This window comes from Eublepharis macularius, chromosome 11 (assembly GCF_028583425.1).
Source record: "Eublepharis macularius isolate TG4126 chromosome 11, MPM_Emac_v1.0, whole genome shotgun sequence".
Taxonomy (NCBI): Eukaryota; Metazoa; Chordata; class Lepidosauria; order Squamata; family Eublepharidae; genus Eublepharis; species Eublepharis macularius.
Window position 1 is genome coordinate 34005304 of NC_072800.1, and position 12074 is coordinate 34017377.

Here is a 12074-nt window from a genome sequence, read left to right on the forward strand (position 1 = left end):
CACATTGAAGAAAGCAATTTTTATGTCACCTGCTAGTCAAGATCACAATATAACAGATCTTTCTCACTCGTTGCCATATTGTAAGAAATGGTGATGTTTTGCTGGCTTGCTCTTTCTTTCTGCCTGTTTCCTCTTATTCCATAAAATACAATACTAAAACAATGATTAAAATTAAATGCTTTATTTCCCCTTTCATGTTTTGGGGTCATAAACTTTTTTTGTTTTTGTGTAGACAGGATGCTCAAACAGACAAACATGCATAATATTCAGTGCATCTGGCAAAATAGATTCTAGTTAACAACAGATAATGCTGTAATAAAATTCTTAGTCTTTTAAGTACCATAGAATCCTTGGTTGTGTAAACGGAGTAAAGTCTTGAGGAACAATCACAGTGAGCCTTTCCTGCGATTCTAGAATTTGTTTGCACATATTCTTGGTCTCCGTTTGCAGCATGAATCCCTCCCTTTCTTAACTGTGTTTCTGTTCATTTTTCCTCAGTGTGCGAAAGCTTGTAAACGACTACCTGAGTCTCTCTATCCGCATACATACAATCCCAAAATGAGTCTGAATATTAGTGGTGTACAAGACGACAGAGTCTCAACTAGGCTCAGCTCATCTAGAAGATCTGGAAAGGAAGATGAGGTACAGAAGGTCCAGTTGTGTTGGTTTTTTTTAAAAAAAATTCAGTATGGTCATTTAACTGGAATGAACCAAGGCAGCGAATGGCTTGTATCCTACCATTCAGCTCAGCAAAATCTGAAGCCATCCTGCAGCCTAAGGAGCCAACAGAAGAGCCCTTTCTGTTGGAGGAAAGCTCCTATAGCCCAGAAGAAGGCCTCGGAGCTTGCTGAGCAGGCAGTGTCTTAATTGTTTTCACATAATGTTCTAGAATTGAGTAGTTATGTAGCTTTTGAGGTTTGGTGAGTTCTTCTGATATGGCATGTAGTTTTTATAACATAACCGAAAGGAGGAGGGCACTGTGACAGACAATATAAAAGCTGAAAGATTTGATGGAGGCACAGCATCCTTAGAGCTTATCAGAGTGGAAATTTAGGATAGATTTGCTGTTGTTTAGTTGCGTGAGTAGTAGTTCATATTTTTGGTAATGACTTTAGGGTCATACCATACAGAACTAGGGTGCAGGCTAAGGAAATAAAAGAAACATGGAAAGCTTGCAAAGAGGAAGTTACAGTTTCTAAGCACTGCCCCCCCCCAATAGAAGCTGGTGGGTTTATGCATCCTAGCCCTCTGCAGGTTCATGCAGTCACACACACAGCCACACACAAAAGCAGCCCCCTTTCAGGATCTTCCTCCATATGTCCAGAAGACCCAATCTTAACAGCCTGGATTCAGCCTCCATGACTTGACTTGGCTCTTCATATTCCGTCTCTCCTCCCCCCGATCTGTTCTGTGTCATTTATGACAAAGGCCTCTCTTCCGAAGTTGCTATCTTTTAAACATCTGAGATGTACGACGTGAATCTCTTAACTGTTTCAGAGTATTTCATTGGATGATAACAATCTTGAAGATGTTACTACAGTTCAAGTGAATGAGGCAATTGATACTTTAAAAGAGGAAGAATCGTCAAAAGGAGGTAACCTTGCCATGTGGATAGATGTGCGTGGACTTGTGTCATTGTGTTGCTTGGCAGCTGCCATCATTCTTCCAGAAATTTTCAGTGACTTTCAAATGTATGGAATGTCAAGAGAGAGTGTTTGCACTATTATACTAGTTAAAAGGGCATTTATTAGCTAGTACATGGCATCTGGTATAATTTATATAGCCTTTATTTATTTTGCTGCCAGAGGATGTATTAATGGCCACAGGTGCAGACAGTTTTAAAGGGGGATTAGACAGGTCTGTCAGCAGCTTCTAGTCATAATGCCAAAAGGGCACCTCCACATTCAGAGGCAGTAAACCTCTGGATGCCAGTGCTAAGAAGTAGTATCAAGGGACGGTCTTGGCCCAGATGTTGGCCCTCCAGAGTAGCTGGTTGGCCACTGTGTGAGACAGGATGCTGGGCCACTGTCTGATCCAGCAGAGCTTATGTTCTTACGGCTTATTGCTTCCAAGTTTTAACACAGACATTGGAAATGAGGGAGAACTTCCAAAAGCAGCTACAGGAAATCATGACTGCTACATCTTTAGAGAAACTACAGGGACAAAAGACCCCTTTGTCCAGAAATGGTTTTGACAACTCTCCGACAACTCCAGATGGTCCTCGTTCTCTGCGAAACGGCCGCAGTAGAGTCTTGGAAGCATTAAGGTACTGTAGGTGTGTCAACATACTTTGGATTTCTAGCCTTTAGTCCTAGAAAGCTTAGGCTTTGAAGCTTTCTACATGGTTGAATGGTAAATGGCTGAAAAGTAGCTCTCCCCTTAAGCCATGCAAGTGGCTCCTCATTGAAGCATTAATCACCAGACTTGGCCGTGTGTGTGCATAGAGCTTTCAGGGACCAAGGTCTCAGTTTGGGTTTTTATTTTTGGCAGTCCTGAAAATGACAGGAAATAACATATAAAAATTTACCCTAATTGCTGGTGTTTATCCACAGTCATAATGGGTTGTATCCAGTGATTTTGTTATCCTGAGGGTGGAGCGTTCCTCAGGGACACGGAGCATCCTGGCAACAGAAGAAGCTTTTTCCTGTCGCATCTGTATTTTCTGCACTGGCAGTTGTGTTTGTATTCTTCTCAGGGCCTGAGCTGCTGTTGACATTTTTGTGATGTGAATTTGCTGATGATCCTTTATGGTTGCCATTTAAGCTGCCTTGGGCTGTTAAAGAAAAGTGAGATATCAGGTTTTTTTTTTTTAAAACCTGCTTTTGGAACAGAAATGTTGGGTATGGGCTTAAATTGGTATCTTTTAAGAAATGAATAATACGTTTGAGTGCCTGCTCAAAGATAAATAATGTCTCAGTGGTAGCTCCATGTACCTGAAGAAGTGAACTCTGACTCATGAAAACTTAGTCTGAAATAAGGTGGTTCTTGACTCCTGGGTGAACAAATATCTCTCCTTTGTTGTAATTTTTAACTACTGGGGCATTGATCAAAAAGTTTAAATGGAGAACTCAGCATGTTCTTTCCTACAAAATTATCAAACACCTATTGCTGGAGCTATGATGAGATTGCAATTGTTTTAAGACCAAAAATGCTTCTCAGGGGAAAAAGTTAGCAGTTACATTTCAGCCCAATCCTGTATATGTTTAATTGAAAGTAAATCCCACTGAGCTCAGAGGGCCTTACTCCAAAGTAAGTGTGCATATGATCACAGCTTTGCTAAAACAAATCCTTTTTCTATTTGGAGTTTGTTTTGGGGGTTTGTTTTGTTTATGAATTGAAGCTAAATGAAAGATTGCTGTGGGTCAAATGCTGGAAAGCAGGCACACCTGGCACACCTAAGATACATCGAGCACTTTATGAGATCAGTCTCTTACCTGGAAATGTAAAGTCAATGACTGCAATAAAGCAAGGAACCTTTCAAATCTACCCTGCAGCAGTTGTATAAGAAGGCGCCCACAGATTTTCAGCACGTGATCAGATTCCTGGAAAAAGTTATTCTGGAAAATAGCATCTAACCTGCACAGTTGAACAGAAACACACTAACAGGTTTTAAAAATCTGTACTATTCTGGAGATACTGTGTAACTCAATCCAGCCAATTCTGTGTACAGGCAGAAAGAAGGTTCTGTATACCTGGAAGCATAACATGCTACTTTGGGAGGGGAGAATCTCCATTTGATCTCTAGCCTATAAGCACAGTGTTTCTTCACTATGCGCACACTTCCTGACAGATAATCTATACTATAGGCCTCTCACACGTTAAATACCTCTTTCGGAAGAGGAAAACACCTGGCTTCAGTTAAGGTGTCCCTTCTCTTTCTAACAAGGTTGTTGGTGCTGTTTTGTGACAGCCTGATCACATTGTGAAGACAGCTTGCAATCACAAGCAGTGTTTCGCTGTATTCATTCCCTAGATCTCTGGCCAAAGAAAATGGTGGTCTGGATGATTTGCCAAGGGACAGTTTCCTCCCCATAGCTGTCTGTCAGCTCCGCTTCTCTAGTTACCTTGATCACATTTTCTCCCAAGTTTCTTGCTAAAGCAATATATAGGTATTTTAGATTTGTGGACACCTGTTAGAGGCTTGAGAGAGGTCAATACTGCACATTTAATGTTTTTAAAACAAAAAATCTGCAAGTTTGGAAAATATGTAGATTAGGTATATTTTTTACAATTTTGCACCAACTGCATAATTTAGTTTTGTTGCAGAATTTCAGCACCCCAGTTTATAAGTAATTGGCACTTTTACTATTATGCCTAGCTGAAGTTACAGATTGTGTCTGTTAACTATTTCCTGTCCTGTAGATTTTTTAAAAAGAATCTACTCTGGTTTACAAACAAATGTATCAGTTTGGCTGTAGTGATCAGTGGTCACAATTCAACATAGAATTAAGCATCTCACTGTGGTCAGTATGTCTGCATTGCAGCAGTGTAAATTTCATGTGCGTGTCTCCATTGTTTATTTTGTTCCTTAGACAGTCCCGTCAAGTAGCAATGGATGTTAACACAGAGCCATCTCAAAATGAACAAATTATTTGGGATGACCCCACTGCAAGAGAAGAGAGAGCAAGACTTGCCAGCAACCTGCAGTGGCCTGGTAGCTCATCACAATATTCTGAACAAACGGCAGTGGATGAAGTCAAAACAGACCTCTCACTCAGGAAATCTCTGACTGATACGGAAATTGTGGAAATGGGTACGAAGAGAGAACAAGTGCAGACACAGGGTCTTTGATTCTCAGTCATCAGGGTTCTACATTTTATACTGGTGGTGTTAGTTATTACATTTTTTATTTATTTGAGGAGTTAGTTTTGTGAATACCACTACAGTTTGCTTGTCTGAAGTAGGTTCAGATTTGGAGTGTTTGTGTCAGTATTGAATACACACACAGCTTCTAAAATCTTGCCTAAACAGCAAGAAAAATGTGCGTGTGGGTATTTGTATTTTTAATACTCCTTCATTTTTTAAAAAATCCCCTCACATAAATATCCCCAAATTGGCAGTGGGAGAGGGGGCTAAGCTAATTCCTTAAATCTAGTGTTCTGTATGCAGGGAGGTTTTTTAAAATAGTGATGGCATATTTTGTCACGTGATTGCCCTCCGCCAGCAGAATGATACAATTCAAGTATGCTTTAACCACATTTTTGATTGGTTACAAGGACTAAAGCTATTTTGGTGATGCAGGAAATATAGTTTGCCAGCTTAGTTGATTAACCTTTCTATATTGATGTGTAAGAGGTTTCTGGTCAGCTATCATTGAAGAGGCGGGGGGGGGGGGGCTTTGTTTTTACCTTGTTGTCAGCTAGCCATCTGCTTGGGGTTTTTTTGTCAGAAGATGTTGATATTTAATTTAGAATGTCTTTCTTTCTTTGATTCAAATACATCCTTGTATCTGAAATCTCCTTTTCATACTGCAAATTTCAGCAGCATGGAATGTGTTTGGCATGGAATGTGTTTGGCATGGAATTCTTTCTTTCAGTTGTGGGGTGAGAGAAATAAAGCAGTATTACGTAGTCAAGAGCCTAAGGTGTATTTTTTTAACTGAAGATTCACATTAGATATGGATAAAAGATTTTCCTGTATATGTTTATGTATAACTTGAAAAGTGCTGAAATAGTTAAAGGTTTAACCTGCTTTTTTTCTTGCTGACAACTAAAGCTTAGGAAGCAATCCTGACATGTTTACTTTAAGATAAATTTCATTTAGATCATTAAGGTTTTTCCTAACTGAACATATTTTGGATCAAAGAGGAAGCTTATTTACAATTGCTTTTGGAAGTTTTATGCTGACGATGGTTCCATTTCATCTTGTTCTCCATCCTTTGTTTTTGCTTTGCTTTATAGATGCCAGCAATCCTGGAGAACCAAATCAAGCTGAGGACCCAAAAACTGCAGCATTTAGAGATCCAGAAACCCCTGTCAAGGAAGATAATCCAATCCTGACACCATTGGCTCCTGCCATTGCTTTCCCACTTGCAAATCCTCCTGTGGCTCCACAGCCCAGAGAACAGGTATGCCCTTTAGGGAAGAGGCTGTCTCACTGGTAGAGCATCTGCATGGCATGCAAAAAATCCCAGGTTCCACCCTTGGCATTTCCAGTTAAAAGGATCGAAAGGTAAGTAAAATACCTTTACCTGGGACCCTGGAGAGCCACTTCCAGTGAGAGCAGACAATACTGATCTTGAAAAACCAGTGGACTGGCTTAGTAATTATGAGGAGCAGGAGTTCAGAAATGAGTTTTTCTTGGGATTGAAAGGTTTGGTGGATTTGCTGAAATATGCAGTTCTGTCAAGGTCTAGTGTTTTAAGTTCTAATCTTGTATAACATTCTGACTTTTTGCCACTGAATCTAATGATGCCCTGTATTTTCTATATTCCATATAGATAGGCTTCTTCTCTGGCATGTTATTGTCAGGCAGGCAAGCCAGCCTGCCTGTCATAACTGTGAATGCATATCTGCTGGGGGGCTGGGGCGGGGCTTTCTTCCTGTAGTGTAGCTTCCTTCACTGTACTCGGCTATGCTTTGCTAAGAGGCTTTATCAGTACAGCTGGAATCGTGTGGGAACCAGCCATGGGAAAGTCAGCTTTGCATCTTTTGCAGGACTTTCGCTGACTTCAATGACTTGTTTGGACTGGGGGGAGGGGGGCTGGGGTATAACCTCTCGGGGAAGACTTTGCTTCAGCATTCTAGGCAATGTCTGTATCAGTGCACTTCTAGGGAGTTTTATCTTAATAAAGACCTTTAACTCATACAACTGTGTTGGATGAAGCGGAGAGTCTGAGCCCTAGCCAGGCCTGACAGTTATCTGGCTGCAATTGCTCAGTGTGAAAAAGTGTTTATTATAAGCTTTTCTTTTTGTAAAGACTTAAGAACAATCTTTTGGGTCAAAGTTTATCTCCAGTGGTTTATTAAATATAGTCTCAAAAATATGACTGAGTTACATTCTATGTAAGAGAGTTGATGCATTTAAAATAAATCATTAGGTGTCAGATTAATTGTTTTATCTGTCTTTTCCATATCTCCCCAAATTTTGTCTTGCAGATTTTTAAAATAGACCAGAAGGCTGATGATGAACCAGAAAAACAACGCAAATTCCAGCTGTCTTCCCTTAACCTTCAAGAGCGAATTGATTATTGCCATTTGATTGAGGAGCTAGGTAAAATAGTCACAACAGTGCTGGGGCTATTTGATTAGATGCTAATTTTGCACTGCAGAGTATATACAGAACATGTTGTGCCCTATATGTGGTTTATAAAACAACCTTTCATTTTATAAATATTATCCTTTCTGTGGTAGGAACTGAATCTTTAACTAACTGGAGTTAAAATTCTCTTTAGGTGGGATGGTGCTTGAGAAACAGTGCTTTGACCCTCGCTGTACACACACAGTTGTGGGAAGCCCTCTTCGCAATGAGAAATTCTTGGCATCAATGGCAGCTGGCAAGTGGGTGCTCCATCGTTCCTACCTGGAGGCATGTAGAACAGTGCAGCGTTTTGTAGAGGTATTTATTGCTGTTGATGGCACTCCCTTACTATTTTAACGTAATATATTTAACTTCTGAAGACAGGTCTTGGAAAAATGTCTTAATTTAGCAGGATATCTTTATTTAGGGAGCCCATGGGCTTATGGCATGCATGTTTTTATTCCAAAAACAATATATCTTTGATTTCCAAAGGCAACCAACCTAAATTATCAAAACAAATTATATGAGGAGTAAGAATAACTGTATCACTTTTAAGCCCTGTATGATAAGATTCAGTTAACTAACTTGGCATCCACCTCATTTTTATTTTACCTTTTCCTTGAAGGCGACATTCATGGTTCTCCTTCCCCGCCCCCCTTCATACTTGCAACAGCCCTGTGAAGTAAGCTAAGGTGAGAGTGAGTGACTGGCCCTGGTCACCCAGTAATCTTCAAGAGGAAGTAGAGATTTGAACCAGGCCTCCCAGGTGCTAGTCCTGGGCTGGAATCGCCATATGACATCATCTTCCTTCCCCTGGTTCCCTGTTGGCCCAAATATTCCACTCACCATCCATCAAGTTAAATCCTGATCCCTGTTTCTTTTCCTCTGGCTGCCATTCTTTTTTCCTTTTGCACAGTTAGATCTCTTTCTGGTGGAAATCTTGCATGTGTTTGTATTCGCTCCTGCTGACATATATAACAATTCCACATTTTTTAAAAAAAATCTGTGCTGCTTTGTGTGGGATGCAGGCCTGGATTCTACAAACTCTAATATAATTAGCAAAGGTGGATCTTTTCCACCTTCCTTTTCTCCTAGCAGCCCCTTGAGAAACCAAACCAGTGAGGTGGTGGGTGGGGGTTAAGGTGCCTGCATGTTCAAAACACCATGCAGCCCAGGTGACTGTAATGAAGAAGAAATGGGTGAAATGACCACTGTCCTGTCTCTTTCACCCACAAAAATGCCCCTGGCAAAGAGACAGGAGGACCAGTTTTACCCACTCCCCCTTCCTTGCTGCAGCTTCCTATGTTGCCTTTGGTCCATATGTCCCGTCCCCCACAACTCTGAACATTATCGTTTTGGAACTTGCAGAGCACTGCTGGCGGAAAGGGAAGGCAAGAAATATATGCATCAGCCAACACGTGCTGGTGGTGTGTAGGATCCAACCCATTCTCTTTCAGTAGGGCCATCAGTCCCTTTGGAAGAGAAGAGACCAAGTTGTCTTGAAAATATGAGGGCACAAAAATTCAAGCTTCAGTAAAAACTAACAAAGAGCTTGGTTAATTCAAATGCTTTTCATATACAAATGGATTTCTTTCATTCATTATCACTAGATTTCTTGACATTTCAAGGCCTCCTAAACACAAGTCCTTTGGGCTAGATGTGATTGCCATGGTTGTGGGATGGGTAATTAGACGCACAATTGTTGCTATTGTTACTGTGCCACTACTAATTATTGTATTACTTTGCATAGTTTGTATCTCTAGTACCCATAATTTCCCTTTCCCAAGCGGGTTGTCATGAAACTGAGTAGCATCTGTGTGTTCATAAACAATGAACTTCTTCTACTACTTAGTTGCTATTTGCAAGTTATTTTCAGAATCTTTCTAAACAGGATTGTTTAATGAGATTGAGGTGACAGTGATGTAATATAGTTATAATTTGTATTTATTGATAGTTGGATTTCAAGACCCTGATTCTAATGGATGCGCAGCAAATCCCACAGTTGGGGTGTGTGTGAGTGACAGGCTTCTGTGTTTTGTGCTAAAGAACTATTTTCTGAACTCAGGATAGTTACAAAAGCCAATTTTTATCTAGCATGAAGGGAAGGGAAGTATGCTCTTCCAAGAAAAGTCCCCTTCTCTGTGTCTGCCCTTGAGTGCTCTGGATTACGGCCTTAATTTGTGAATGCTGAGAAAGATTAAGATATAGCTGTCTCTTTCCTTAAGTCTAATTGTTATTACATTTGCCTGAAAGATGCGTTTTGGAATTTCTTTTCAGGAGATTGTCTAAGCTCCATTTCCTGTAAATGATGAGTACTCCTAGGTGGGCTTGCTCTTAGGACTTTTTATTTGAAATTTCCTGTAAAATTTGGCAAGATTTTTATGAATAAGAGCTTGTCCTCCTTCTAGGAGGAAGATTATGAATGGGGAAATAATACCATACTCAGTGTTATTCCTGGGATGAGCATTATCCAGAAGAAATTAGCAGTTGCAGCCATGAGATGGAGGAAAGCAATACAAAGAAGGAAAAAGGAAACGGGCATTACTGAGGTACTAGAATGTTGTACTTTGGATTTATGGGAGGAGGGCGGGGTGTTGAGAGTTGTTCTGAGACTTATCTTTAAATTTATTCGCCATAACAAGGAAGATAGCTCATGCATCTCCTTGAAGACCCAGTAAGATACTGCAAAAAATGTTCTTGTAGGCTTTTGTTTTGCTTTAAAAACTTTATTACATAGGGGTGTTTTTGCTGTGTTACTGATAGCTTCATTTCTGGTGTTCTTCCTCATCCATGTACTGCTTGTAGGACAGAACAAAACTAGGTTACGTGCTAGAGGTGGGGGAATAGCTTGGGATATTTTTCTTTACTCTAATGTAGCTCTCATTAAAGAAAAGTTTAGCCACCCATGTTATGGGTTTCCTCCTCTCCCTTTCTCTGCCTTGTATCCTCTTTTCCTCCTCCTAGTTTTCCTAACCAGCGTTTGTTGTGGTGTCTGCATTAGCAAGTGGTGGTTACTGCCTTGCCTCCAGATGGCTCACAAACCATGACTGGGAGAGACTGCACAGGATTAGGACAGCATGCAAGCTATGATAGAGAAAACCAGAATGTGAAAGAAGAAACTAAGGGAAGAGAGGAGAAAATGACCATATGAGCCTGTGGCTCATTTCAGACACCATGGCCTGGGAGTATATAACTAGCAGAGTTCTGAAGAACTAATATTTGATCCAGAGGCATGTTTACCTCTGTCCTCTGCACACACCCATCAGAGTGTATCCAGAAAAATGACTAGAATTCAGTCCTTGTTGATTTCTAGATGAGGATTGTTCCCAGGAAAACCAAAGAGTTCTGAAACAACTCTTTAAAGTACACACCCCCAGTTATTTGAGTAGATGTGTATTTTGTGCTTATACACCTCTAAATGGCACTGCAAGATTGTGGCCACAATCCTAAGAACACTTACTTGGGACTAAGCCCCTTTGAATAAAATAGGACTGACTTCTGAGTAGAACTGGTAAGGATTGTTCCCTGTATCTGTTTGGAGAATTCCACATTCACATTGAGATGTAGATGTTCAAGTCCAGGACAGAATCTTCTTAAAATAAGCATTGAGCATACCTAGGAAGCATCTGTAGATTCAAAGTCCCAGTGAGAGTGGGATTGGGATTTGTTTTTTAACGTGTGCTGTTTCTCTGACAATGGATGAGATGATTATGAAGATAAAACTTCTTTCAAAATACGAAAGAACATAGAGTAGGGATTACTTTTTTTTTTGCAGCATTGCTTTATTTTGAAAAATGGACTCATTTTTCTAGGGAGCATTTAGTGGTTGGAAGATTGTTTTGAATGTTGACCCAGCCAAAGAAGCAGGCTTCAAGCGTCTTCTAGAATCAGGAGGAGCAAAGGTGCGTGTGTTATCAGTATTGTTGGTGGTTATGGGTAAGAGTTTAGATTGTTGCTGCTTATACAAACTCCATCTTAGGCGACAGTGATGGACTTCTGCCGAGCCAGGAACACCTCTTTACACGCGGATCATTTAATCTTGGGGATTAATCTAGGTCTGTTAAACGTCTTCAAAAAATTTTCTTGCTGATTTCACTGCTAACCCATTATTGATGCAAATCCACTTGCAAAAGTGGAATGGAAGAAAACAGTAACATTTTTGCAAATACTTAAGTAAAAAGAAGGCAAATGGTTAGAGCTTAGTGCTGAGGCCACAATTTACAGAATGAAAGGAAGTGTTCTGCTTTTCCGGTATGATTCAGACTTGGCTATTTGTGAAGATGTTTGTGGCAAGGAAGTCACCCTGGGACCAGGTAAGTCCCGTTCTCGCTGTTGCCTGCTTGTTCTTTAAGTTTAAATGATAAAGAGAGCCTGGTTCATAGCCTTCAGAATGATTTTTGGAGTCTGCATGGGAGGTAGAGAACAGTTACCTGTGCTATACAGAAATGCAGAACAGCTCTAATGGCAGCAGTCCATCTGTGTTCACTCTTGTTCCCTGGGAGTTTACAAGGAGGATGGGAAAGATGGCATTGCTGGAAAATGGGCAGAGGAGCTGAGAGTGCCAGAAAAGCATAGGGATTAGGGACTCAGGCAAATAGAGCCTAGATACATCTGCAACCATTAGTACTAGATTATATTTCCACCAGACTAAAGCCAACTGTGATTTCTGTTCCAGAACCGTCCTGGGGGCTGTGCACCAGGCTTCGCCTCCCTTCCCAAAGTATCATTTGAAAGGGTTACTTAAATAGAATAGGGTACATTTACTGCCACTTTTACTTAAATGTAAGATAACCCTGAATGTAAGAAGACCCCTTAAAATGTAATACTGGTGGAAA

The 12074-nt window shown here is 40.5% G+C and overlaps 1 protein-coding gene across 2 annotated transcripts in view; it reads left to right on the forward strand.

Annotated features, from left to right (window-relative positions):
* Nucleotides 1–12074, forward strand: part of TOPBP1 (DNA topoisomerase II binding protein 1) — a 34188-nt gene that overhangs the window by 20576 nt on the left and 1538 nt on the right. Inside the window, exons 18-26 of one of the 2 annotated variants that reach the window (XM_054991619.1) lie at nucleotides 499–642; nucleotides 1498–1594; nucleotides 2074–2275; nucleotides 4533–4753; nucleotides 5901–6067; nucleotides 7098–7212; nucleotides 7394–7557; nucleotides 9648–9788; nucleotides 11052–11141. In XM_054991619.1, the coding sequence (XP_054847594.1) occupies nucleotides 499–642; nucleotides 1498–1594; nucleotides 2074–2275; nucleotides 4533–4753; nucleotides 5901–6067; nucleotides 7098–7212; nucleotides 7394–7557; nucleotides 9648–9788; nucleotides 11052–11141 (1341 nt within the window). The remainder of the gene's footprint in view (nucleotides 1–498; nucleotides 643–1497; nucleotides 1595–2073; nucleotides 2276–4532; nucleotides 4754–5900; nucleotides 6068–7097; nucleotides 7213–7393; nucleotides 7558–9647; nucleotides 9789–11051; nucleotides 11142–12074) is intronic. The other variant, XM_054991620.1, reaches the window with a different exon arrangement.